The following is a 27,580-nucleotide window of genomic DNA, read 5'->3' as shown; positions in this document are numbered from 1 at the left end:
CTAATTCCTCTTTCTTTGTTCTTTTTGGGGCTAACCAACCTGGATATTCAGGAATTGATGTCCATTTAATTCAGAAGACCCACATATTTATCTTCAAATCTTATTATTTATGAACAAGCAGCCTTTCTGCTACAAATCAAGCTGGCATGAGTTTGGGCACCATGAGCCGGTTTTCATTATTTTTATTAATTAAAACCAGCATTTAAACAACACTTGAATATTTGCAAAGCACTTTACATTTATGATTTCATGTGCCCACTCCAAAATTTACACACGTACACAGTCACACATAACTGAAACTCTCATATATCCCTATGAAGGGCAGCATAGTCTAGTTAACAGAGTACTGGATTCAGCCTCAGGGTTCAAATCCTACCTCTGATACTGACTACCTAGCTTTCAGAGCCTCAGTTTCCTAACCTACTTAACAGGGTTGTAAGACTCAAATGAGATATTGTGTGTATACTATTTTCTTCTTCTTCTTCTTCTTGGGCAATGAGGGTTAAGTGACTTTCCCAGGGTCACACAGCTAGTAAGTGTCAAGTGTCTGAGGCCGGATTTGAACTCAGGTACTCCTGAATCCAGGGCCAGTGCTCTATCCACTGCGCCACCTAGCTGCCCCTGTGTATACTATTTAAAACAATTTATTTGGGGGGGGGCATGGGGGTTAAGTGACTTGCCCAGGGTCACACCGCTAGTGTCAAGTGTCTGAGATCAGATTTGAACTTAGGTTCTCCTGAACCCAGGACCGGTTCTTTTTATCCACTGCGCCAACTAGCTGCCCCTTATACTATTTTTAAACCTTAAAGTGCCATATAAATGTGAGCTATTATTATTTTGTTAGCTAACTCTGTAGAGTTCTATAAAACTTCAAGACAGCTCACATGGACTTGGTGACAAACTGTATGCCTGTCATCTGAGGACCAGCCTAACTAAGTTCCTTGTTGCTGATATCAGAAGATTAAGAGTTGATTGGTGGGGTTTTTTGTTTTGTTTTGTTTTTTATCAAAAGAACTAAATTATAGAAAGTCTATTATTTCAGACTATGGAGGAAATACGAGGTAGTCTCCACAAAGGGAGACAGAAGAGGCTAAAATGAAGAAAAGCAAGGAAGAACTACCACACCTACTCTGCATTTCGAAAACCCTTGGAGGCATTATTATAGGCCAATATTGTTCAATATCAGGCAAGAAGGAATCTCCTCTATTTTTTCATTATTAAAATAGTTCTTCATTTCACTAATCTGCTTTTTCTTTTCACAAAGTCCATACTTTTACACAAGTCTGACTCATAGGAATTATCAAATTATCATCACATTGTAATCATAAATATTTATTGAATGTTATATATTTGTACATGTATACATTCACACACACCCACCCCCACACACACAGCACTGTCCTAGTCATTTAGGATACAAAAAGGCTTAACCAATAGTATCATCTCTTGAGGGGATGATACAAACTATTTGGGAAAACAGTTCATATAACATAAAAATAGATGTAAACTTGAAATTAGAAATCTTATAAAAACAAATGTTGAAAACTATCTCTACATGTGACTGGAAAATAATAAAATACTTTTCTAATTAAAAAAATAGATGTAAGCTCCTTGAGAACAGGGGATTTTGTTTTGTTTTGTTTTGTTTCTATATGTCTAGCATTCAGCACAGTGTATCTCATATAGCAGGTTCCTGATAACTGCTTGATTTTGATTGATTAGAACCTGGTAGTTGATGGTTAACGCTTTTAAGAGCTGAAATCTCTCTGTTTGTAGTGGTTTTCTTGGATGTTTTTCTAAAATGTACTACTGTATTCACATCCTAACCCCTTCTCATTTTATTGACGTAAAAACTGAAGCCCAAGGTCCCTTCCAGCTGTAGATTCTGAGAGCAAGTAAGAGACCAGCAGGCAGCTGGCAGGTGGTGACAGAAAACAGTTCTAAGTTGTAACTTATACAGGTCCCAGCACGACAACTTTGTCTTCACCTGCAGAAATAGTACCTGTGCTCAGCAAAAGCTTTGCTTTCTTTAGGCCCTCACAGAGTAATTGAGAGGTAATATAATAATCCTTATGCCCTTGGGTAGAGGGACAAGCGAGTCGCCCTCCTCTCTGAACCTTGCGCAACAACCCGAGGTGAGTGGCGCACCTGGTGCTCTGCCAATAGGAAGGAGAGTTTGTCTCTGTGGGTGGGGTTTAGGGTTCCTGCGCTTCAATTGCACGCTGAGTCCCTCCTTGGAGGGGGCGGTGTTTGGTAACTTTAGACCTTGTTTGCCAACTCCCTTGTTTCCCAATATATTTTTCCGTTTGTTGGGAAGGACGCTTTTGCTCAATCGGTTTTCAGAAGTAGCCGCTGCACCCACCCACTTCATGAATAAGGGCAAGCCAAGGAGATCCTTAAAAAGACACCACTATATAGATGAACCTACCTTGCCTACTAGTTCTGGCCTCTAACAATCTTTTACCCCCAGTTGTCAGCAGCTGCAGCAGCTGTTGACAGCATCAGGCTGCTTTCAGGGAGTCCGCTGATTTAAAAACAAACCCAAAAAGTTTCCGTTTTTCTGAGCGAGTGAGAATCCCTTTATTCCCTCCTATCCCACTCCTTGGAAAGATTAGATGAAACAGGATGTGATGTTCGACGGTAGTTTTCTTTCACGTCTGAATCGTTTCCAGTTAGGAATTGCTTTAAAAAGCAAGAATCTCCCCACTCCTCTCTGGCCTTTAAGTAAAAGAAATTAAAGGATTATTTGGAATAACATGATGCAAGGACAGGCTACTCCCTGAGTATGCGTCAGGGGATTTCTGAGCAATTGAGGAAGAAAGAAAATGTAGAAAAGCCAGTTGAGTCGGCTTCTGCATTTAACAAGAGAGGATGAAGGCAAGAAGATGAATGACAGATGACTTTTCTCTCATACTCTTGGTGACCAGTCTCTTTTCCTCCTCTCATAGGATTCTCCACCAAGAAATCTAGACCCGTTTAGTTGTCATAAAAGAAATGCAGATCTTATTGCCAGTTCCTCAGGACACAGATGAAAGAGAAAGTAGTTTGAGCAAAAAGGGCTAGTGGCTCCTGATTTTCTCACAGTGGGAGGAGTCAGATGGACCTGCTGACTTAACTAGTGGATGCACTTCCTGCTGGGCAGTTCTTTCTGTTAACTCATTTAATGAAGATTTAAGTGACGGAGTCTCTCGCTTTTATCTATAGAGTCAGACGCTTTCCTATGGCCAATAAGCCTGGAAAATGGCCCAAGGCACCGCCGAGGCTACGGCAGCAGCAGCAGCACCTGCAGCAATGGGACGAACTGCTCACTTTCCAGCATTTCCAGAATACGTATCTCTCCAGGCACAGCTACGGTTATGGGCAAGGCAGCATGAAAGCACTGATAGAGAGTGAATTCAGCAGATTGAGAGGTAATTAACATGGAACCCAGAGAACCTGTGGGTGCGTGAGGAGAAGAGGAGGTGAGTGTAGAGGTGAGGAGAAGGCTGTGGAGTGGAGGAGGTGCTAGGCTGGCGTTTGCTTGGTGAGTGGCATTCGTGGGTTTAAATTTAAAAGTTAAATATTTTAGTATTTAACCCTTTCAAATTATGATATTGACCTGAAGTCAGAGGAACTAAGTTTAAATTCAGCCTCTGCTTTTTTATTGATTATAGACTTTTTTTTTTGTGGGGCAATTGGGGTTAAGTGATTTGCCCAGGGTCACACAGCTAGTGTGAAGTGTCTGAGGCCGGATTTGAACTCAGGTCCTCCTGAATCTAGGACTGGTGCTCTATCCACTACGCCACCTAGGTGTCCCTCTCTGCTTTTTTATTACCTGTGTACTCTTGGATAAGTTTGCCAGACTCAGTTTTTCTCATCTGGAAAATGAGAAGGTTGGACTAACTTATCATTAAGATCCTACGAGCTTTCAAGTCCTTTTGGTGATGCTTTTTGCAGTGAGCAAAACATCAGTGAGCCCTGAAGGCCCCTCATTTTCATGGAAACTAGCCTTTTTTCTTTTCTTTTCTGGCAGGGTAATGAGGGTTAAGTGATTTGCCCAGGGTCACACAGCTAATAAGTGTCAAGTGTCTGAGGCTTCACCACCTAGCTGCCCCCACTAGCTATTCTTTGTTTAAAAAAATTTTAGTTAATTTTTCCCTCTCCCACCCTCATTGGGGAAACCCCCCCCAAAATATTGTAACAAATATGCATAGTCAAGCAAAAGAAATTCACTGAACATTTCGGAAAATACATAGCTCTCAGTCTGCACCCCGAATCCATCACCTCTCTGTCAGGAGGAGAATAGAATGGGAAGGTAGTTGTCTAATGCCAATGCCATGTCAGGCCCAAAGACATCTTATCAATGCCCTGTTTTTGTTCCTCTAAACAAAGTACATCAGTGGCTCTTTGTACCTGTAGTTCTTTGGAGAGGTCAGAGTGATCTGCTCAGGGTAGTGAACTGAGTTTTCATGTCACAGAATTGGGATAACCTAAACTAAGTCAGGCTTACTCTATTCTCCTGCACCATGAGGGTTTCCTATCATGCTTCAACCTATACTATTGTACCTTTTTGCTGTTCTCTTTTTACTGAGCACCACAAGCCTCTGGTTTGATTAACTAGTGAAATGCAAAACTTTCGATATCAGCAATTAATAGCTTGATCTAGTTATCTTAGGTGACTCCAATGAGCCCAATTAAGTTCCCACAGAAATTCTCTGCACCTCCAGCCACTACCTACCCATTTCACAACCTCTCAGAGGACTAGGAGAGAACATAAGCTTCTGTATGAACAGATTGGAAAAGCAACCCCATATTATGTGATCCTGTAATGATGACTCTTTAATGTCCCTTGTGCTGTAAGAAAGACATCATATTAATAGCTATCAAGAAAGCAAGTTCTGGAAAAGGAGAAGGAAAATGACTGTTTAATGAATGTGACTAAATGACTGAAATCTTGTCCAAATGTCATTTTGTTTGTTTGGTATTTTTTTTGCTGGGCAGTTGGGGTTAAGTGACTTGCCCAGGGTCACACAGCTAGTGTTAAGTGTCTGAGGCTGGATTTGAACTCAGGTCCTCTTGAATCCAGGGTCGGTGCTCTATCCACCATTTTAAGTTTTTTGAACTTTGATTTCCAAATTGTTTTTTAAAAATGAATATTTTCTAGCTAGCTAGCCCAGTGGAAAACTTTAGGGGCATAATTAGTGAAATCTGAGTTCTAAGTCCAAACTGACTTCTTGCTCCTTATGTACCCTGAATTGAAAGTAGTTAAGGATAGAAGCTCAAGACTTTTGCCTCACCCATTACTTTTGACCTTTCTGGATGAAAGATTCTCTGTGATATGGTAGTCTTAAAATGGAATCGAAATTAGTTCCGGCTTAGTTGGGCATCTATGCCAAAATTATAGTAAAGTTGTTGGGAATAGGACCTCCTCTTGCCTTGGTCAAGAATGGTCTCGTTACAGCCTCCTGAACCCTCTGAGTCCATCCTGGTCTGGACATTCCCTAACTTATAGGATGACCAATGGGAGTCCTATCCCCTTCCCAACTCAGCCATGGAAATTTTAAAATGTTCCTTGAACTCTTGTGGGTTTTTTCTTTTCTCCTCTGGAGAGGATGGGGGAGTTAATAGGAGTTTAGCTTTACCATTTAGCCCAGTATCCACAAATGCACTTTTTTGTTGTTTTGTTTTGTTGTTTTTGTTTTGTTTTGTAGGGCAATGAGGGTTAAGTGACTTGCCCGGGGTCACACAGCTAGTAAGTGTCAAATATCTGAGTCCAGATTTGAACTCAGGTCCTCCTGAATCCAGGATCAGTGCTTTATCCACTGTGCCACCTAGCTGCCCTGACACAAATGCACTTTTAATTTAATTAAACAAATACTTCTATGTACTGCTCGCAGAGCACTATGCTCAGTCATTGAGGGATATTTAGAGGTTAGATTAGACTTGAGTCCTGACCAAATCTAATTTATAGGACAGTAGGGGGAGAGGGGAACGATACACTATTCCCACTTAACTATCTTAGGTTTTCTACCTTTTTTCTTTGCATTTTTATTTTTTTGCAGGGCATTGGGGGCCAATCGACTTGCCCAGGGTCACACAGCTAGTAAGTGTCCGAGGCCAGATTTGAACTCAGGTACCCCTGAATCCAGGGTGGGTGCTTTATCCACTGCGCCACCTAGCTGCCCCTTTTTAATTGTTTAATTTTTTTTTTTTTTTGGTGAGGCAATTGGGGTTAAGTGACTTACATAGGGTCACACAGCTAGTGTTATGTAGTTTTCTACCTTTTTTTCAATCCCCAAAGTCTTTTTTATTCCCCTCTTAGTTCCTTCCATGGCCTTTGTGGTCCCCTCTTTTTCTTTCACAGTCATCTCTTAGGACAGTCAGCACCTCGTATTCTCAACTTTTTTAGGTAACCATTAGTATCCAAAGTGAGAAAAGGGAGGGGAAGCAGGAAGAAGGAAGAGGAAGGAGAGAGAGGGAGAGGGAGGGAGGGAGAGAGAGAGAGAATGAATTTGTGTATGTGTGTATGCATATATCTATACGCACACGCATATGTATATACATGTCTATGTGTGTATGCATATGCATATGTGTGTGTATGTGTATGTGTGGTGGGGAAAAGATGAAATAAATGAGAAAACAAAGGTTCAAGCTTCCAAGCATATCAGTTTATTAATCAATGCATGCCAATTGTATAACATATTGGGACCAGGAATCCTTAACCTGGCATTGGACCCTCAAGACAGGGGGAGACAGAATTTTATGCAGCAGAAGAAAACAATTAACAGGATACAAAGCAAGATACAAGATTAGGTAATCTGATTCTAATTGGAGGAAAGAGTAGGGGCTTTCCGAGTTGGAAGGGGTGGTGGTGGGGCAAACAGGTAATTCAATCAAAGGAACATGGAAACAGTAACTTATTGACCAGTATGGGGACACAAGACATAAGGGTTGCTTGAGATGGACAGTAAGAAAACTCTGCATTGATCCTTAGGTCTGACTGGGTTTCTGGTCAGCATGACCTAGGTCTTTAGTTAAAGGTCTCCAAGTAGCAGGCAGAGGTAGTCCAGCTTCTCAGCCACACAGAACTAGGTTCAAATGATGCATTAAAGTTTTCTCACAGTTCCCATAATTGAATAAAGTTTCCTCCCAAACTAGAAATTGAATTAGATCCACAATTGAATAGAAAGGGAATTGAGGGGGCAGCTAGGTGGCACAATAGATAAAGCACTGGCCCTGGATTCAGGAGGACCTGAGTTCAAATTTGGGCTCCGACGCTTGACACTTATTGGCTGTGTGACCCTGGGCAAGTTGCTTAACCCTCACTGCCCCACAGGAAAAAAAAAAAGAAAAAGAAAAAGAAAGAAAGAAAGAGAAAGGGAATTGAGTTAGATCCAGAACTGAATCGCAAGATGGAGTCAATGCGGTTCATTCAATTCCCACAATTCCCACATATGTAATGTTTTCTTATCACCTTTGCATTACCTTCTCTCCTCAAACTATAGAAATGACATCTTATATAAATGTTATGCTCTTATGGTAGTCTACAACAGCCATAATATTGATAAAATAATGTAAATTTACAGAAATATTTTCATATCAAAATATGGTAATAATAATTAAAAACAGCCAGCATTTATACTATTTAGTACTTACTATGTATCAGACACTTGCTAAGCACTTTTAAGAAATATTTTGTTTTTTGTTTTTCATTAATAGAACGGGGGCATCAGCTAGAGATGTAGATGGTCCAGTAACTCTTCTTTAAATTCTCAACCTATTAGAATGCCTGCTTCTGAGATGTGACCTGTGGCACAGTCACATGTTAAGGACCTACTTTCTTTTTCTATTGTATAGTTCTTGCATGTATAACTCTTTTTGTGCATGGTTTCTCTCAAAAGAATGTAAGTCCTTTGAGGGCAGGGACTGTGTTTTTATCTTTCTTTGTATCCCCAGCATTACCACAATGTCTGGTACATGTTAAGCACTCAATAAATGTTTTTTAATGAACTGTTGGTTAACTAATTTGATGGCATTCAAGTATCAGAAGGACTTTTTAGGTGGAAGATAGAATACATTTATTTTGTGCTGCTCTTGGGGGTTGATTGAAGATCAATAAGCAAAAGTTAGAGGGATTCAGATTTGAGGCTAATAGAAAAGATCTTACTAACAACTAGGCCTTATGGTATTGTGGAAAGAGTACTAGATTTGGAAGCAGAACATTTGGGTTTAAAGTAAGGCTCTGTAACTTGCTGCCTGCGAGACTTTGGACAAGTCATGTCTATTCCAAGTGTCTCTTTCTTCATTTGTAAAATGAAGAGGTTGGAAAAGATGACTTCTGGGGACCCTGCTACCTCTAAAACTATCATCCTATGGACTTGAGCTGTCCAACAATTGAATAGACTGTCTTCTTACATTGTATCTCTTTTCTTTTCTTCTTCTTCTTCTTTTTTTTTTTTGGTGAGGTAATTGGGGTTCCCCAGTTTGGGGGGAAACTGACTAAAATTACTGATAAAACGAGTTTAGGTTTTTAAGGGTTTATTGGAAAATAGAAAGAAAAAGATTGAGAACAGAATTCCAACAGCCTGGCATTCCTATCTTTCCTCAAATTTCCTGTGAAGTCCTCTGCCGCAACCACCACCAAGTCAGGAACCCAAAAGCGAGAGAGCTCTCCACGCAGGCTCCCTTTCCTCCTTCCTGTCTCCTCCCAGAAAATAGGAGGCTCCTCAAGTTGATTGGCTGGTAGCCTTGATAGACAGCACCCATGAGTAAACGTCATTTCCTGACGCCAAGGAAAAGCCACAATGCCTCTGAGGCATTTTCCTCATGGTGGAGCTTTCCCACAGCAAGTCTCCAGTAGGTGGCGTCATTCAAATCATTACAAGTAATTAATCTTGAGCCCCCATCCCAGTTTCTCTTGGCTAGAACCAAAGAAGGCTTTCTCCACAAGCTTTCTCTGTTCTCTTTCATAAACCCACTAATCTCAAAGGCTTAATAAACATCAATGTTACAGACATATGACTTATTAACAGTGTAACAAACCATGTGGGGCAGCTAGGTGGCACAGTGGATAAAGCACTGGCCCTGAAGTTAGGAGCACCTGAATTCAAATCTCACTTCAGACACTAGCTATATCCCCCTTGGGCAAGTCACAGCCCCAATTTCATTAAACATCTGGGGCCATCTCCAGTCATCCTGATCTATATCTTCCCACTGGAACCAGATGGCCCTTGAGGAAAGAGTGAGGTTGGTGACTTTACACAGCCTTCCCTCACTTGATGTCATGGTCCTCTTCAAGAATGAAATACATGGAAAGATTTTTATGAACTGAAGTATAGTGAAGTGAGCAGAACCAGGAGAACATTGTACACAGTGACAGTAATATTGTTTGATGAAGAACTGTGAATGACTTAACTATTCTCAGCAATACAGTGCTCCAAGAAAATCTCAAAAGACTAATGATAAAGTATACTATCCACCTCCAAAGAAAGAACTGATGTTGATTGAACACAGACTGAAGCATGCTATTTTTCACTTTCTTTCACTTTTTTCTTTTATTTGTTTTCTTATACAAAATGACTAACACGGTAATGTTTTACATAATTGCACATGTATAACCCATATCTGAGTGCTTACCGCCTGGGGGGCGGGGAGAGAAGGAGAGAAAATTTGGAACTCAAAATTTTAAATAAAAATGTTCATTATTTTTAAAAAAATGAAGGACAAACAACAACAAACCATATGAAGATGTTTAAATATTTGAACAGTCTATCACAATGAGAAAGCTCATAGATCACTAACAATTTAGCTTTCTCAAGCTGGCAGCCAAAGTCTCTTGTTATTCAGTCTCTTAGGAAAGCATTTCTCTTTGGCCTTTAACTATTGGTTCAAACAATTTCTCTCCAAACCTAACAGTCTATCCAGAACAACTGTTAAACTGTCAGTCCCTTTGCAAGATCCTCATAGATGACAGTTAAACTGTTGCTCTCCAATATGCTGTTCACAGTATCCATAGTCTCTGTGGGAGAGAGGGGGCTATTGAAGCTGGTGTTACATATAAAATTCAGGAATTGCACCACTCCTTTCTGGCCCTGAAATATTTTAGTAAGTCCTTTCACATAGCTTAATGGGTTTATCTTTTAGAGTTCTTAGAAATGGAGGTTGTAGAGGCAGCAGATAGGGGCCAGAACTTCAGATTTGAAAGACAAATGGAAAAAAACAAACCTTACATAATGTAGTTAACTGTCCATTTTCCATTTATTGGAGAGGAAAGGTCATGTAGACAAGGTAAAATAGTATATTGATCGTAGTATTCTACGATGGACTTCCATGAAAAGGATAACTCTGGGATTCACTGAATGATATTCTATAGAAGGCAACTGTTTTAATATTAAAACATGGATAATTAATACTATTGATGATCTAGCTATAGATAATTGATAGTTGGCTATAGAGTAATGCTGACAATCTTTGAAATAGATATATTTCACATTAACACTTTATTTTTAAAAATTTTTAATGTTTTAAATGTTTTTTATTTTTGTGAGACAATTGGGGTTAAGTGACTTGCCCAGGGTCACACAGCTAGTAAGTGTTAAGTGTCTGAGGCCGAATTTGAACTCAGGTACTCCTGACTCCAAGGCCTGTGCTCTATCCACTGTGCCACCTAGCTGCCTCCACACTAACACTTTATCAGAAACATTCTTATGGAAAGTAGAATCAATGGAAATTTTCAAGGACATCATTGAAGTTGGCAAAGCCATTCATGCCTGTAATTGGTTAGACGGGGAGGAGGAGCATTGGGATAGAGCTTTGTTATGAAAACCTAGAGAGAAGAAAGTAACCAGAAGAAGAAGAAGATGATCAACAGTGCCAAACTTCAGAGAGGTCAAGAAGGATTGAGAAAAGGCGATTGGATTTGATAATTAAGAGATCACTGATAACTTTGGAGAGAGAGATTTTAGTTGAAGGTAGGAAGCCAGACTATGGAAAGTTTAGGACAATAAAAAGAGAAGAAGTAGTGGAACCAATCTTTTTTTTTTTTTTTTTGGTGAGGCAATTGGGGTTAAGTGACTTGCCCAGGGTCACACAGCTAGGATTTGAACTCAGGTCCTCCTGAATCCAGGACCAGTGCTCTATCTACTGCGCCACCTAGTCGCCCCATAGTGGAACCAATCTTAAAAGATTTTCTCAGGGAGTTTAGCTGCAGAAAGGAGGAGAAATATAGGATGTCGTCCAGCAGGAGAGGAGGTCAGTAGATAATAGAAACTAGAATTTTGTTTGAGTGATAGATTTAGATAGGATCAGGTGAGGGTTTTTAAGGATATGGGAGAAAAGGGTCTGTTTCTAGACAGTTAGGAAGCAGCCAGTAGATGGCAAGAGAAAAGATAAATGAAAGAATGGGAATGATATAGAGGGAAATCTGCTGGAGAAGATGAGATGGAATGTAATCATATGTGCATGTAGACAGGTTTGTCTTTGCAAGGAAAAGGACCACGTTTTCATATGAGATAGAGATGAAGGAGGAGAGAGTGGGAAGAGGCTAAGTGATGCAATACGAGGAGGGGAAAAGAGGGAACTCTTGATTAATGGCTCTGTGTGTGTGTGTGTGTGTGTGTGTGTGTGTGTGTGTGAGAGAGAGAGAGAGAGAGAGAGAGAGAGAGAGAGAGAGAGAGAAAGGGAGAGAGAGAGAAAGGGAGAGGGAGAGGGAGGGGGGGGATGGGGAGGTAGAGGCAAGGTTCTCAGCCCTCAGGTTGGGGGAGGGAGAATGGAGTGCCAGGGAAGCTTATAGAAGGATGAAAAGTTTTGGAAAAGTGGATGAAGTGAATGGAATATTGAATCAATTTGTTGATAAGTCACTTATCAGTCACATTTGACTCTTTGTGACCCCATTTGGGGTTTTCTTGGCAGAGATACTGGAGTACTTTGCCATTTTCTTCTCCAGCTCATTCTACAGATGAGGAAACTGAGGCAAACAGGGTTCAGTGACTTGCCCAGGGTCACACAGATAGTAAGTGTCTGATTGTTAGTTAGTGTTAAAGCGACAAGAGAGGCATAAAAGGTTCACTTTGCTGCAGTGAAGACCCAGTTGAGATTATGTAACATAAAATTATAGTAGCACTGTTTCATGATTATCTCCAGCTTCATTCAAGGGTAGGTGAATAGGAACAAAGGTAGCAGATGGTGGGAGTAACCCAATCAAAATAATCAAATGCTGTTGCTTGGCAAGGTATGGTTGGTAATAGGATTAAAGGGCAAGGGACTTGAATATAGAGGTTATATAGGCTTAAACTGGTTCACCAAGAATGAAGGAGGGAAAGTGTAGTCAGGGAATGGGTGATAGCCTGGGGGAGAAAACTTGAATGGAAAGATTGGAAGTCTTGGTGAGAACCAACCAACCAAACAAAAACCCCGCCAGGATCAAGTGTCATAGGGTAAAGGGAAAGTTGGGATGATAAAATATTATGATCAGGTGAAGGAATTTCAGAGTTCTTGCACGTGGAAGTGGAACACTTGTGGGTGATGACAAAATCAAAGGTACAAAAACCTCTAGCTCAGGCAGAGTGGAGAAGTAGGTCATGGGAAATGAATAGACTAAGGAACTGAAAATTTAGGGTGCTTGAGGGAGTATCAATAGATATTTTGAAATCCCATCATATGAGGGCAGAAGGTAGGATGGAGAGAGACTATGAAACAAGCACTGAACTCTTTGAGAGAGGAAGGAGAGGGGTAAGTAGATAAAACTCATCAGAATCGATTGGGTGATATATTTGGATTGTTGTTGTGTGTTTCTTGGTAAGGGAGTGAGTGCAGCCTTACTTAGTCGGGCCTAGATCAGAACATGCATCACATTCCATCAAGATGTACACTTGGGCCATTTTGTCATCTCTTCTTCCACCACATATGTATCCCTTCCCTCCCCCCTCCTAGATAATTTAAAAATGTTAGTGTCAAAGGCAACATTGTACATGAAATTATTTTTAAAATAATGAGGTTTCTTTAGAGCTCTCTCAAGTTTTAAAACTGGAAATGTCATGACACGTGGTAAAGTATGAATCCCACAAATCCCTTTTTCTTGGAGAAGTAGTGGCTTTTACCAGCTTACAGTCTGACAGCCCAATCTCTTGCTCTGGGAACAACAATTAAATCAATATTACCATTGTTTCTGAAAATGATGTGTGAATTGACTTCCCTTTGGGTTCACTTACCATTTCCTGTGACTCTCCAGAGGCAGGGGAACAACCCTTCTCATAGCTAACACTTAATGAATACTTTTTCATTCATCCATTCTGCATTAGCCAAAAACTAGTTCCTTTTGAACTAATTGGATCTTCTTCAATTCCTACTTGTCCAGGAGAGCCTTAAAGGTTGTTTTTTATTTTTTTTTTTGCCTAGGTGGTGATTGTTCATGTTTCTTCTCTCTAGGAAGGAGAGACCACCAGTTGCTCTCCATGGCTAGTTGGAGAGTTGTTGAAAAGGAGCAAAAGTCTACATCTCAGTATTAATTTGTATAAGAGTAGAGACACTTTGGTGTAAATCATTGTGATTGATATTTTTCAGGCTTAGTTGACAAAAATCTGTAGCACAGTTATTTTCCGAATCTCTTTCTTCGGGGTCATTGTTATGATCACTTGACTCTATCATTTTACAAATGAGGAAACCAAGGCTTGAAGTGGTTCTTGTACTGTACTATAGATATAGATGTTTGGGATAATGATTTTCAACTTTTTCTAGCATGTAGACCCTTTTTAACATTTAAAAATATCCTACTCTGCTCCCAACATGTACACATGATATCTTTACTAATGCTATCCATTGATTAAGTATTATATGGCATGTATGACTATTTTTCAAATATTTGTAGATGCTATTATGATGAATAAAATACAAATTCATTTGAAGAGTAGTCATTGTATTTATGGCAACTTTTTGTCACTATTTTCTCAGTCTACAGAAGATATATCGCTGGTCCCATTCTGCAGTTTATTGTGTTGGTCCCACATATCAAAGTCTGGTTAAAGCTGTGGAAGTTTCATCTTTTTATCTGAATCTACTTTCAGCTTCTTTTGCCTTTTATATTTCAATGCAATAGGTACTAAAATTCTGCTGCCACAAGCCTTTGTTGTGAGAAGAATTAGACACAACACAGCTCAATATGGATTCATGGACCCTTTGCTGTTGGTAGTCCCAGACTTGCATCATGAAGACCTGGATTCAAAAAGACTCTATGATTCTCATTAGATGGCTTAACCTCTCTAAGCCTCAGTTTCCTCATCTGTAAAGTTAAGTAGTTGAGCAATCATCTACAACATTCTATGATTTCCTCATTTGGAAGCATATATAAATTTTCTGTTTAAAAACCAAATCAGGGGGCAGCTAGGTGGCATAGTGGATAGAGCACCAGCCCTGAGTCAGGAGGACCTGAGTTCAAATCCAGCCTCAGACACTTAACACTTACTAGCTGTGTGACCCTGGGCAAGTCACTTAACCCCAATTGCCTCACACAAAAACAAAAACAAAACAAAAAAAACCCCAAACCAAACCAGAAACCATGGGAAACATTTAAATTTAAAAAATGACACTGCAGGGGTCCACGGTATTCAGATTGGGAACCACTGATATAGAACATAAAATTAAATGGATTCTGAGCCTCAGAAATAACCTGGGCCTTTTTTTTTTTTAAGTACTTGAAGACAGCTTGCTTTTGTGTTCATCTGCATCCTTTACACAAAGGTAAAGCATGCAGACAAAATGAATGAACAGGCAAGGAACAGAGCTGGGATCTCAGGTCTTAGCATTCTTTCCACTGTACTTTGCTGCCTCCCTTACCACAAGTTCCTTCTGGTTCACCTTCCTCACTACAGATGAAGAATATGGAGGCACACAAAAGTTAAGTAACTTACTCAAGGCCATTTATGCTGTAAGTAGTTTGTTGTTCAGTAGTTTTAGTTGTGTCTGGCTCTTCATGACCCCATTTGGGGTTGTCTTGGCAGAGATACTGGAGTGGTTTGCTATTTCCTTCTCTAGCTTGTTTTACAGATGAGGAAACTGAGGCAAACAGGGTTAAGTGAATTACCCAGGGTCACACAGTAAATGGTTTGAGGCTGGATTTGAACTCAGGTCCTCCTGACTCTAGGACCCATACTCTATCCCCCTTGTAAGTAGCAGACTTGTGATCCTAAGTCTTCTGCCTCTAGAGACAGTGTATCCCACTCTGATATACACACAAATGACCACCATACAAAAATACTACAAGAAAAGTTCACCAGTGGGGAACAAAATAAAGGAATTTGAACTTGTCTGTCTTCTTTCCTACCTCTCTCTCAGGTAGCTTAGTGCCCAAAGAGGAAGAATGATGAATTACTTTCCTTCATCTTCGTTCCCTACTAGTCAGAAGTAGGAGGAAGTGTTTCTGTTGTTCATTCTCTTCTCTCAATGTGGCCATCGATGGGGAAGCCTACTTTTCTAGCTTTTGAAACTGTCAGACCATAAGCTGGTAAAAGCCATTACTTCTCCAAGAAAAAGGAATTTGTGGGATTCATACTTTACCATGTGTCATGACATTTCCAGTTTTAAAACTTGAGAGAGCTCTGAAGAAACCTCATTATTTTAAAAATAATTTCATGTACAATGTTGCCTTTGACACTAACATTTTAAAATTATCTAGAAAAATGGAACCTTGCAAATATTCTCTAAAGTCCCTTCCAGCTTCACCCTTCTGTGAAATTAAATATATAGGACTCAGTTCTAGTTTCAAAGAAAATTAATGTGAGGAATAGAATTCCAATGACTGTGAAATCGAATGTAGACAAATCAAGAAGATACATCATGAAAGGAAATGTGCTGGATCGCTAAACTCTGAATTCAACATTCAGAAATATAATTTTTGTTATGTGTTTTCTTTTAGGAACTACATACCTTGACCATGCAGGAACAACTCTGTTTCCACAAAGTCAGCTTACAAGGTTTATGGATGATCTAACTAAAAATATTTATGGTAAAGACCAAGAAACTTTCTTATGTTCTTTTCCTTAAAATTTAGCCAAATTAACTATCAGAGGGCCTAACACAGTTCTGAGAACATAGTGGATGCTCATTTCATATTTTTGGTGAGTTGATGAGATTTAAGGGTGGTTGACTTGAAGTGGGATTTAGATAAATACCTAGAAGAAGATTGGGAGAGATGAGTACATGCCAACTATTTTGAATCAGAGAGTGAGTAGCCTTGATCAATTAACTCTTTTTTTTTTTTTGGTGGGGCAATGAGGGTTAAGTGACTTTCCCAGGGTCACACAGATAGTAAGTGTCAAGTGTCTGAGGCCGGATTTGAACTCAGGTCCTCCTGACTCCAGGGTCAGTGCTTTATCCACTGCCCCACCTAGCTGCCACAACTGCTACTTTTACAAATAAAACTCAACACAGCATTGGCATTCACAGAGATGGACCTGAGGAAGGATCTTAAGAAGAATTAGAAATGATAAGGGGATGTGATTGCTATCTTTAATAACCAAGGAGTTATTAATTAATCTATCAATAATAAAGCTCTATTAAGTTCTTACTATGTGCTAGGAACTGTATTAAACCTAGGGATATAAAAAGAGGCAAAAGACAATCCCTGCCTTCAAGGAGCTTACATGCTAATGGGGGAGACAACATGCAAACAAATATATACACAACAAGCTGTATACAGAATAAATAGGAGATAGTTAACAGAAGAAAAGCATTGGGTTTTTTTTTTTGTTTTTTTTTTTGTGAGGCAATTGGGTTAAGTAACTTGCCCAGGGTCACACAGCTAGTAAGTGTTAAGTATCTGAGGCCAGATTTGAACTCAGGTCCTCCTGAATCCGGGCCGGTGCTCTATCCACGGTGCCACCTAGCTGCCCCAAGGATTGGTTTTAAAAAGGGTTGGGAAAAGCTTCCTGTAGGAGGTAGGATTTTAGTTGGGTCCTAAAAGAAACCAGGGAGGCCAATAGTCGGAGTTGGGGAGGGAAAGCATTTCAGACATGGGGGATAGCCAGAGAGAAGCAGCGTCTGATTCGGGGACACCCAGCAGTCCAGTGTCACTGGATTGAGGAGTCCATGTTGGGGAGTAAGGTATTTGAAGACTGGAAAGGTGTGTGGGGGGCGGGGAGCTGGGTTACAAAGGGCTCTGAATGCCAAACAGAACATTTTGTCTTTGATCCTAGAGGGAATAGGGAGCTGCTGGAGTTTGTTGAGTAAGGGATGACATGCTCAGAACTGTGCTTTAGGAAAATCATTTTGGTGGCTGAATGGAGGATGAATTGGAGGCGGGGGTGGGGGGGGTGGAGGCTTGGGGCAGTTGACCCACCAGTGGCTATTGCAATAATCTAGGTGTGAGGAGATGAGGGCCTGTGCTAGAGCAATGGCAGTGTCAGAGGAGGGAAGGGGATATATTTGAGAAAAGGTGCAAGGGTGAAATCATCAGGCCTTGGCAAAAGATTGGATATGGGGCGGGGGGGGGGTAGGATGATGGATATTGAAGAATCCAGGATGACTCCTAGGTTGCAAGCCTGAAGGATTGGAAAGATGGTGGTGTCCTCTGCAGTAATAGGGGAAGTGGGAGGGAGGTTTTGGGGGGAGATAATGAGTTCCATTTTGCATGTATCATGTTTAAGATATCTAGTGGACATCTGGATGGAGATGTCTGAATGACAGCTGGAGATTGGAGGTCAGTGGAGCGTTTGGAGCACGATATGTAGAATTGAGAATCATCAGCACAGAGATGCTATTAAATCCATGGGAGCTGATGCGATCATCAAGTGAAGTAATATAGAGGGCACATGACCCTGAGTGGTCGATGAAAAAGAGGCAAATTTCAGCCCAGCCTGACAAAGAACTTAATGAGAAGTTACAGCTGCCCAATAATGAACAGACTGCCATATGAAATAGTTTCCTATGCCTAGGGGCAGTGGGATCGCAGATGGGTATCTATCTACCGAAGATGCTAAAGGAGAGAATCTTGGTGTAGGTGAGGGTTGAACTGGATGACCTAGAAAATCCCTTCCCATCCCAGAATTCTACATTTCTACTTTTTTCCTTCTCTCCAGACTAGTAAGGGATTGTATTTTGATGAACCACAAAAGGAGAGTATGTATTTGTGATTTGACAGCCTCGTTTTTTAAATTTTTTCCTAGGTAATCCTCATAGTCAGCATATCAGCAGCAAACTCACTTATGACACTATTGAACATGTGCGGTATAGGTAGGAGAAATTTTTTTATGGGTCTCATACATGTTACTCTTTGGTATTTATTCTTCATATTTCTCTGGTTATAACATTTTATATTTGATTCATTTATCTTTTCTTTCTTTCTTTCTTTCTTTCTTTCTTTCTTTCTTTCTTTCTTTCTTTCTTTCTTTCTTTCTTTTTTTGTGGGGGAATGAGGGTTAAGTGACTTGCCCAGGGTCACACAGTGTCAAGTATCTGAGACTGGATTTGAACTCAGGCCCTCCTGAATTCAGGGCCAATGCTTTATCCACTGTACCACCTAGCTGCCCCCTATTCATTTATCTTTTATGTGAACAGCGTGTCCATGTTTTCTCTTGTTATTCTGAAGTTTGAAGCACTTTGACCATACATTAGGTACCATCTGATGATTTATTTGTTCTGGATCTATGATTTCACCAATGAAGATTGTAAACTGAAATCTTAGAGAGTTGTTTGGAGCACAGAGGGGCTAAGTGACTAACCCACGGTCACACAGTCTGTCAGAGACAGGGCTTAGATTCAAGTCTTCATGACTTCAATGTTATTTCTCTATCCACTGTACAACACTGCCTGTTATAGATTATGTTATTATCTATTATCCTATAGATGAAACCAAGCAAGAAACTATTAGTATAGTATAGGCAAGAAAATCTCTGTTGGGGTGTGAGAAGTCTTATGAAAAAGAGAAAGAATGATAGCAAGAACAAATCAACCAGCTAAAGAAGTGATTTAATTAATTAATTAATTAATTTTTTTGGGTGAAGGAATTGGGATTAAGTGACTTGCTCAGGGTCACACAGCTAGTAAGTGTCAAGTGTCTGAGACCGGATTTGAATTTAGGTCCTCCTGAATCCAGGGCCAGTGCTCTATCCACTGCACCACCTAGCTGCCTGCAACTGACAATTCACTTTTTTTTTTTTTTAGTGAGGCAATTGGGGTTAAGCTACTTGCCCAGGGTCACACAGCTAGTAAGTATTAAGTGTCTGAGGCTGGATTTGAACTCAGGTACTCCTGAATCCAGGGCCAGTGTTTTATCCACTGACAATTAATTCACTTTTAAGAATTTTAAATTTCATTACCTTCTGGCCAACCTGAACGAACAAACCTGACAACCTCAAACCATTATTGGCCATGCAGGGTGATGGGGTTAAGTGCATGACTGTTTTTTATATATTTCAACAAACAGGTAATTATTAAGTGTTTGCTGTAGGGTTGTGTTTAAATGAGTAACCATAAAGTTGAATTTAATTAAAATTTGTTCTGAATCCCAAAGGACTAATGATGAAACATACTATCTACTTCCAAAGAAAGAACTATCGACTGAACACAGACTGAAGCATGCGATTTTTCACTTTCTTTCATTTTTTTCTTTTATTCACATTTTCTTATACAAAATGACTAATATGGAAATGTTTTACCTAATTGTACATGTATAACCTATATTTGATTGCCACCTCAGGGAGGGGGGAGGAGAGGGAGGGAAGGAGGGATAGAATCTGGAACTCAAAACTTTAAATAAAATTGTTTATTATTTTTTATAAACCCTGTTCTTTTTGTTTTGTTGAAAGGAGGCTTTATTATTATTTTATTATTATTTTATTTTTGCAGGGCAATGGGGGTTAAGTGACTTGCCCAGGGTCACACAGCTTGTAAGTGTCAAGTGTCTGAGACCAGATTTGAACTCAGGTCCTCCTGAATCCAGGGCTGGTACTTTATCCACTGTGCCACCTAGCTGCCCCAAAATTGTTTATTATTAAAATTTGTTCTGTCCTGCCTCAAATCCATGTGACACATTTTAAGGCTAGAGAAATTTAAGCTTGGTGGCAGTATTGTCAATTTTACCTTGCCCACTTTCTATCTGCGGTGCCCCAGGCCTCAAATCATAGCTAATGCTAATGGCATTTCCTCTTCAAACTAAGGTGGCTATTTTAGGACTAGATGAGTGGTGGCAAGGAGATGTAGATTATATTTAAATTCAAAACAAGAAATCAGCCAACAACCTTTCAGGGTCTGCTTTCCTTTCAGGGTCTTAGAACACTTCAATACCACTTCTGAAGATTACACTGTCATTTTTACCTCGGGGAGCACAGCTGCACTGAAGCTGGTAGCAGAAGCCTTCCCATGGAGACCAGCGAGCTCCGATGATGTAGGGAGCAGGTTTTCTTACCTAACAGACAGCCACACCTCCGTGGTGGGCATGAGGAAGATAACCGAGGCAATGAAAGTGTCATTAATTTCCGTGAAACCAGAGAATATTTTGCTGTCAGAGGAAAGCAATGGAGCAGTTTATGAACCAGCCTGCAAGACCCCTCATCTCTTTTGTTACCCAGCTCAGAGTAATTTTTCAGGAACTCGGTACCCCCTTTCTTGGATAGAAATGCTGAAGTCTGGACGTTTGAGCCCCATGAACGCTCCAGGGGAATGGTTTGTGTTGCTCGATGCAGCCTCCTATGTCAGCACCTCTCCTTTAGATCTGGCAGCCCATCCAGCGGACTTTATCCCCATTTCATTTTACAAGATCTTTGGATTCCCCACTGGCCTAGGAGCACTGTTAGTAAACAATCGAGTTACTCACTTCCTCCGGAAAACTTACTTTGGTGGAGGAACAGCGGCTGCATACCTTGCTGGAGAAGATTTCTATGTCCCCAGGGAATCTGTCTCTGAAAGGTAATATTTACACCACAGGACAGGCTGCAGGGGACAAGGCTACCTTGGGAGTCAGGGTTGGGAGCCTACCTATGTAGGAGGCATCTGGTCTAGGCTTAATATCAAGGGAAACAAGGAGATGCCCAGTCCTTTGGCTGAATCCAGGGAGCTTGGCCAAAGCAGAAATGGGCAAGAAATATAGATCCAAGAATCAATCAACAAGCATTTATTAAGGTCCCACTATGTGCCAAGCACTTTGCTAAGTGACCACTCTCCCCACTCAGAGGCTTCTGTCTGTTCTTGCTCCTCTCCACACAGGCAACAGAAAAAGGATTCACTTTGGCAGCATGAATGTGTGCTTAGTTCTCTAGTCTTTACCCAGGGAAAGCAGATAGAAAGCAGGTGTGGAATACCTGTTTATACTCGCAAGTCCATATGGGAGATCAAGTCATACAGAGTCTTTCAGACATGCTCATAAGGACTGGCCATTCATTCATTGGCAAGCCCTTCTTTTCACTAAGATGAAAATGAAACAGTCCCTCTTCAAGCACCTGGCATTCTTGAACGACCTGCCTGCCTGCCTGCCTGCCTGCCTGCCTTTTTTTTACAGGTTTAAGCATCCTTGAGCCCACAGGTGTTGGTTTCAGCTGGAAAGTGATAAACCTCTGCAGGGGATCCTTAAACCCTAGTTCTGATTTCACCGTGGTCAGAAATGCTAGGAATACCTCAAAAAACTCTTCCTTCCACCAGGTTATCAGGGCAGTTATGAAAGAAGATGCTTTATTTCTCCCCCTACCAGCCCCCACCCCACCAGGATCCTGGCTTGATCTATTGGGTGCCAGGATAAATTTTCCAGGTCATATTTTTTCTAGTCTATTTGATAAAGGATATATATGTTTCAGCTAGGTTCTGCAAGATAAAATTAATCATTGTAGTAGAAATGGGGCTTATTTAGATGGGGAAGGTGTTTTCCTTGAATGGTTTGAGGAGAAAGAGATGAATCTTAAGAAAATCAATGAAAGCAGACTAGAAGGAAATGGGGAAAATTTTCTGGATGATGAAAATGCAGCTGGGGTTTGGCTACTCTGATTTTTTTAAAGAGCCTAATGAGTTGGGTAATCAAACCAAACTTTAATCCCTCCCCCAAAATAAGGACCTTGCTCATAGGTGATAATATCCTTGGGTACCTCAGACTGCCAGATAATACACGAGTGGGTTACATACAAGTTGATTACCCCTGCTGGTAACAGCAGAGACTGATGAGGGGTCTATGGAGGTGGGATGAAGTAACTGGCATAGTTGCTGTATACAGCAGGGGATCAAATCCAAATAGCAACTAGATCCCATCTGGCTGCATAATGACTTAGAAAACCACTAATTAACATTATCTATATTGGATTGTATTTTTATTTATTTTGTTTAACATTTCCCAATCACCTTTTAATCTGGTTGGGGCTCCCCTGGGAAGTGGACTGCTTGTGGCTGATACATGATCACATTTAAGCCTCGGAGCAACCCTATGATGTAGTTGGTATGGATATTATCTTCATTTTGCAAATGAAGGAACAGGCCCCCAAAACATTAAGTGACTTATCCAAAGTCATATACTCAGTTAAATTCAGAGGAAGAATTTTGGTCCTCTGACTGCAACTCCATTGCTTTTTATTCTACATCATTCTTATTGGGGGGGGGCGAATGAGGGTTAAGTGACTTGTCCAGGGTCACAAAGCTAGTGAGTGTCAAGTGTCTGATGTTGGATTTGAACTCAGGTCCTCCTGAATCTGGGTTCAGTGCTCTATCTACTGTGCCCCCTCTACATAATTTTTAATAAACTTTATGAGGGTTAAGAAGGGAAGTCTTCCCTCTGAGATTATTTTCTGTTTTATCTTGTTTGTACATAGTTGTTTTCATGTTTTTTCCCCCCTTGTCAGATTATGAGCTCCTTGAGGGCAGTGGCTGTTTTTGCCTTTCTTTGTAACCTCAATACTTACACCACATCTAGAGTATAGTAGGTGCTTAATAAATACTCGTTGACTTGACTTGAAGCCACTCATTCTCCTGGCAATCTAGGAAGCACCTTGGTCCTGCTCAACTCTTATGGTTTACTCTTTTGGTCTAGTCATTGTCTAGAAATGGTAGGTGATGGGTATCTTCTTACAGGTCATCATAATCACAGTGACAATAAAAGTTGATGTTATTTAGTTCCAAAGCATTTTATGCACATTATCTTATTTGATCCTCAAAACAAACCTTGTGAGGCAAGTGCTATTATTATCCCCATTTTACATATCACGAAACTAAGTTTTAGAACAGTTAAATGACTTGGTTAAGGTCATACAACTAGTAAATATCTAAGATGAGGTTCTTAAGAGGATATAATCTTGTATTTGAAAAGAAGATATTGAAGGTCTAAGAAAGCCTTTCAAAATGGAAAAATGAAGTAGGGCTCATGAAGGCCAAGTAAATAATTTATTTTTAGAAGTTGGTTCTAGAAGGCACTAGGTGGAGTGCTTGCTTAGAATCTAGCTTCTTCAATGTGGGTCACACTGAATGTGGGGGTTGCAGAAAAATTTGGCAACAGTAAAAGGTTATATATACATATTTTATATACCTATATACCCAGGGTGGCATAAAAATATCTCAGCCGAAAAGGGGTTGTAAGTGGAAAAAGTTTAAGAAGTCCTGGCCTAGACAATCCCCAGAATGCTGCCCAGCTTTCCCTATCGCATGATTAAATTCAGGGACAGCCGCCTGCATCATTGTTAGGAAGCTGATTGTGACTGTGGCTGCCCTGCATGCATTTCTGTGAGACTGTAGTTTGGAAATGAATCACAGGATGCTATAGAAGCGGTTACCTGATAGTCCAGGAGGATCCTGTGTGCCAAACATGATTTTTCTGGTCAAGTCTCAGGGTTCAAGAGTTACAGTGATTGGAGGGAACAGACATTTGTCTATTTGTAATGGTGGAGTTGGAATTTGGTTGATATGTTCCAGAGCTCCCCGGAAATAAATCAGGTACCTTGCAAACTACTTCATTTGACAAGTCTTTTTAAGGGCCTACCAAGTCCTAGGTACCATGTTAGAGGCCTAGAGATGAAAAGAAAATGAAATGATTCCTGTTCCTGAGGAGTTCAACTATGAACACAAAATGTATACAAAGGAAATAGTTCTATGTGAAAGGGTGGTACCCTGGATGGCCCCAAACAAAATTACTAAATGTCAGGAGGGGTGCCCAGAGCCAACCAGTCAGGGTGTGTTTGAGATCTTGATTTGAGGTCAGATCCCTATTTACCTCTCAGTGCTCCAGGTAATGGTTTAAGATGACGTGTTCTGGAGTACTTGCTGATCCACCCTGGTAGAAGGAACTTCCTCACTGAGAATTTTCTTACAAAAGCAACATTTTAAGAGCAAAATTAATTTTTTTGGCTCTGCAAAGGCAGAGTTTTGTTCTGGTAGGTAAGAAGAATATCATCTCGGCAATTCTGATATTTTAGCCCTTTGCCATCATTATCCAATTCTAGAAGTGTGGGAAGTGATTCAAAGTCACAGAATGAGGAGTCAGTGACTCAACAGGGACTAAATCTCTAACCTAAATTAATATCCTAACATGGAGGAAGATGGAAAGGATTCATTGAGATCCCAGACAAACACATCCAATAAACTACCCATGAAGCCATTTGTTCTCTTAACTTTGTTTTCATTTGGTTTGTTTTTTGTAGGTTTGAAGATGGAACAGTCTCTTTCCTTGACATTATAGCATTGAAGCATGGATTTGATGTTCTGGGAAGACTGACAGGTCAGTGGAAAATTTTTCCTTTCTATCTATGTAGATTTACTTCTGCCCTGTGTATTTTGCTCCTTAGAAATTACTTTTTTTTTTTGGTGAGGCAATTGGGGTTAAGTGACTTGCCCAGGGTCACACAGCTAGTAAGTGTCAAATGTCTGAGGCCAGATTTGAATTCAGGTACTCCTGACTCCAGGGCCAGTGCTCTATCCATTGCACCACCTAGCTGCCCCAGAAATTACTTTATTAATAAGTTATATTTCACTCTCATTTGTGGATACATTCCATTTTTTAACCAACAAGAATATAATTTACAAACTTTTTCTTTGTCAGGTGGAATGGAAAACATAAAACAGCATACTTTTGCCTTGGCTCGCTACACCTACACAGTGCTGGTCACTCTCCAGTACCCAAATGGAGCACCTGTGATTCAGATTTACAGTGATACAGAGTTCAACAATCCCGAGACCCAAGGGCCAATCATTAACTTTAATGTGTTGGACGACAATGGAGACATCATTGGTTATTCTCAGGTAGCTCAGTTTTTGGTTTTTTTCCTTTCCTACCTTGCTCATCTCAAAACTATAACACATACCTCCCTTTCTCCCCCAACCCCGAGATCTGGAAAGTCACAAATAGATGGCTTTTTTGTTTGTTTGTTTGTTTGTTTTTGGTGAGGCATTTGGGGTTAAATGACTTGCCCAGGGTCACACAGCTAGTAAGTGTTAAGTGTCTGAGGCTGGATTTGAACTCGGGTCCTCCTGACTCCAGGGTCAGTGCTCTATCCACTGTGCCACCTAGCTGCCCCTAGATGGCAATTTTAAACCATTCAGAGAACAGCTCCCAAGCCTTTTAGTAATCAATCTCAAGATCTTTGGGCTGAAGTCATGCTCACAAAACTCCTTAACTAAAGCCTATGCAATTTAACATACAGGAACCTGCCCTGCCCCCAGACCCTCACTTGGCTCCTATTTACTCTTTTAAAAAATTTTTATTTATTTTAATTTTTTAAACCTATTACTCTTGATTTTATATATCATATTTATTTCTCTTAGTGTGAGTACAAACTATGTTTTAATTATCACTTTCCTCTGTGTAATCCCTTTTTTGTTTGTCGGTTTGTTTGTTTTTTGGGGTGGGGCAATGAGGGTTAAGTGACTTGCCCATGATCACACAGCTAGTAAGTGTCAAGTGTCTGAGGCTGGATTTGAACTCAGGTCCTCCTGAATCCAGGACCAGTGCTTTATCTACTGCACCACCTAGCTGCCCCCTGCGTAATCCCTTTTAATGAAGATTTCACTTATTCACTTCTACAGCAATCAAAACCACCAGAGGGTTCATTTGTAGAACTTAGAAAAAATAAGAACAAAACACAATGAGAACAATATATGCACTATTCCTTACCCATAGTACCCATAACTCTGTAATGAAGGGAAGGAGGTACAGTTTCTCTATTCTTCTCTGAAGTCATGCCCTATCATTATAATTGCATAGAGATCAATTTCATTTATGTGTACTTTCCATTTTCATTGTTGTAGTTGTGTATGTTGTTTTCTTGGTTCTACATACTTCATTCTGCGTCAGAACAGATAATTCTTTATATTCACCATTTAAAAAATATTTACTATTTCTTTCTTTTTTTTTTTTGTGAGGCAATTGGGGTTAAGTGACTTGCCCATTTGAACTCAGGTCCTCCTGAATCCAATGTATTCATATTTCTTATGGAACAATAATATTCCATTTTATTCATATTCTACAATTTGATTAGCCATCCTTCAATCTGTAGGTAACAACCTTGTTTCTGATTCTTTTGTACCACCAAAAGTTCTGTTATGAATATTTTGTATATAAATTTAATTTTTTATTTAATTTTTTATTTTTGCAGGACAATGAGGGTAAAGTGACTTGCTCAGGGTCACACAGCTAGTAAGTGTCAAGTGTCTGAGGCTGGATTTGAACTCAGGTACTCCTGAATCCAGGGCCAGTGCTCTATCCACTGTGCCACCTAGCTGCCCCATTTGTATATAAATTAAAAAAAATTTTAAACCCCCCCATAATTGAACTTATTAGGGTTACATGCCTGGCAGTGGGATCTCTATGTCTAACGGTATGAACAAAAATGTTCCTTTTTACAAGGAACCTTTAAAGTTACCTTTAAAACATAATTCTGGATTTCTTTTAAGAAGGCTGGACCAATCCACAGGTTCTTTGAACCTCGGTTCTTCACCTGTAACATGAAGGTATTGGACATGAGAGCCTCTACTAACTCTAAATTTATGGTCCTATGAAACAGGCATTCTTACAGCTGTAAGACATTACAGCTGATAGCAAGGAAAAAGAAAAGAGGAAGGAAAGTGATAAAAGCACATTGGTGCAGCAAAAAATTGTCCTAGATATGTCAAAAACCCCGGAGGCACATTACATGGATCCTAACATAGCTCAGTACAATGCAGACAAAGACTAGCTTCCAAGCAGCTTGTGTTACAGACATTTATTTGTAAGCCATTCTTTGGAACTTGGAATTCAGGTTCCATGCAAAAGTAAAATAGAACTATTAGTATCATCAGGACCAACGATGTAGATCACTCTCCTTCCATGCCTGCCCATCCTGTGAGGCTCTTGTGCATGTCCTCCTATAGATTTGATGCAGGTGGTCCATCCAATGTGCTGGGCACCTTCCTCAGTGTCTCCTGACATCACAAGGTAGACCAATGGATCATTTAGATTTTTCATCCGTTATTCCTCAGTCTCACCCTGTGACAGGATCGTCATTGTCTTTGTGTGTGTGTGTGTGTGTGTGTGTGTGAGGCAGTTGGGGTTAAGTGACTTGCCCAGGGTCACACAGCTAGTAAGTGTTAAGTGTCTGAGACCGGATTTGAACTCAGGCCCTCCTGACTCCAGGGCCGGTGCTCTATCCACTGCTCCACCTAGCTGCCCTTGATC

General features: G+C 40.3%; 1 protein-coding gene across 1 annotated transcript in view; it reads left to right on the top strand.

Moving 5' to 3' along the window:
• The first annotated feature begins 3,170 nt into the window (after positions 1-3,170).
• The window catches only part of MOCOS (molybdenum cofactor sulfurase), a 100,275-nt gene continuing 75,865 nt past the window's right edge, over positions 3,171-27,580 (top strand). The window contains exons 1-6 of the mRNA XM_043996713.1: positions 3,171-3,410; positions 15,887-15,976; positions 18,135-18,201; positions 20,233-20,874; positions 24,573-24,649; positions 24,971-25,170. Of these exons, the coding sequence (XP_043852648.1) occupies positions 3,221-3,410; positions 15,887-15,976; positions 18,135-18,201; positions 20,233-20,874; positions 24,573-24,649; positions 24,971-25,170 (1,266 nt within the window). The 5' untranslated portion in view covers positions 3,171-3,220. The remainder of the gene's footprint in view (positions 3,411-15,886; positions 15,977-18,134; positions 18,202-20,232; positions 20,875-24,572; positions 24,650-24,970; positions 25,171-27,580) is intronic.

Source organism: Dromiciops gliroides, chromosome 1 (genome assembly GCF_019393635.1).
Source record: "Dromiciops gliroides isolate mDroGli1 chromosome 1, mDroGli1.pri, whole genome shotgun sequence".
Lineage (NCBI taxonomy): Eukaryota > Metazoa > Chordata > Mammalia > Microbiotheria > Microbiotheriidae > Dromiciops > Dromiciops gliroides.
The sequence above is the reverse complement of the archived record's forward strand: the minus strand, read 5'-3'. Positions and strand labels throughout refer to the sequence as shown.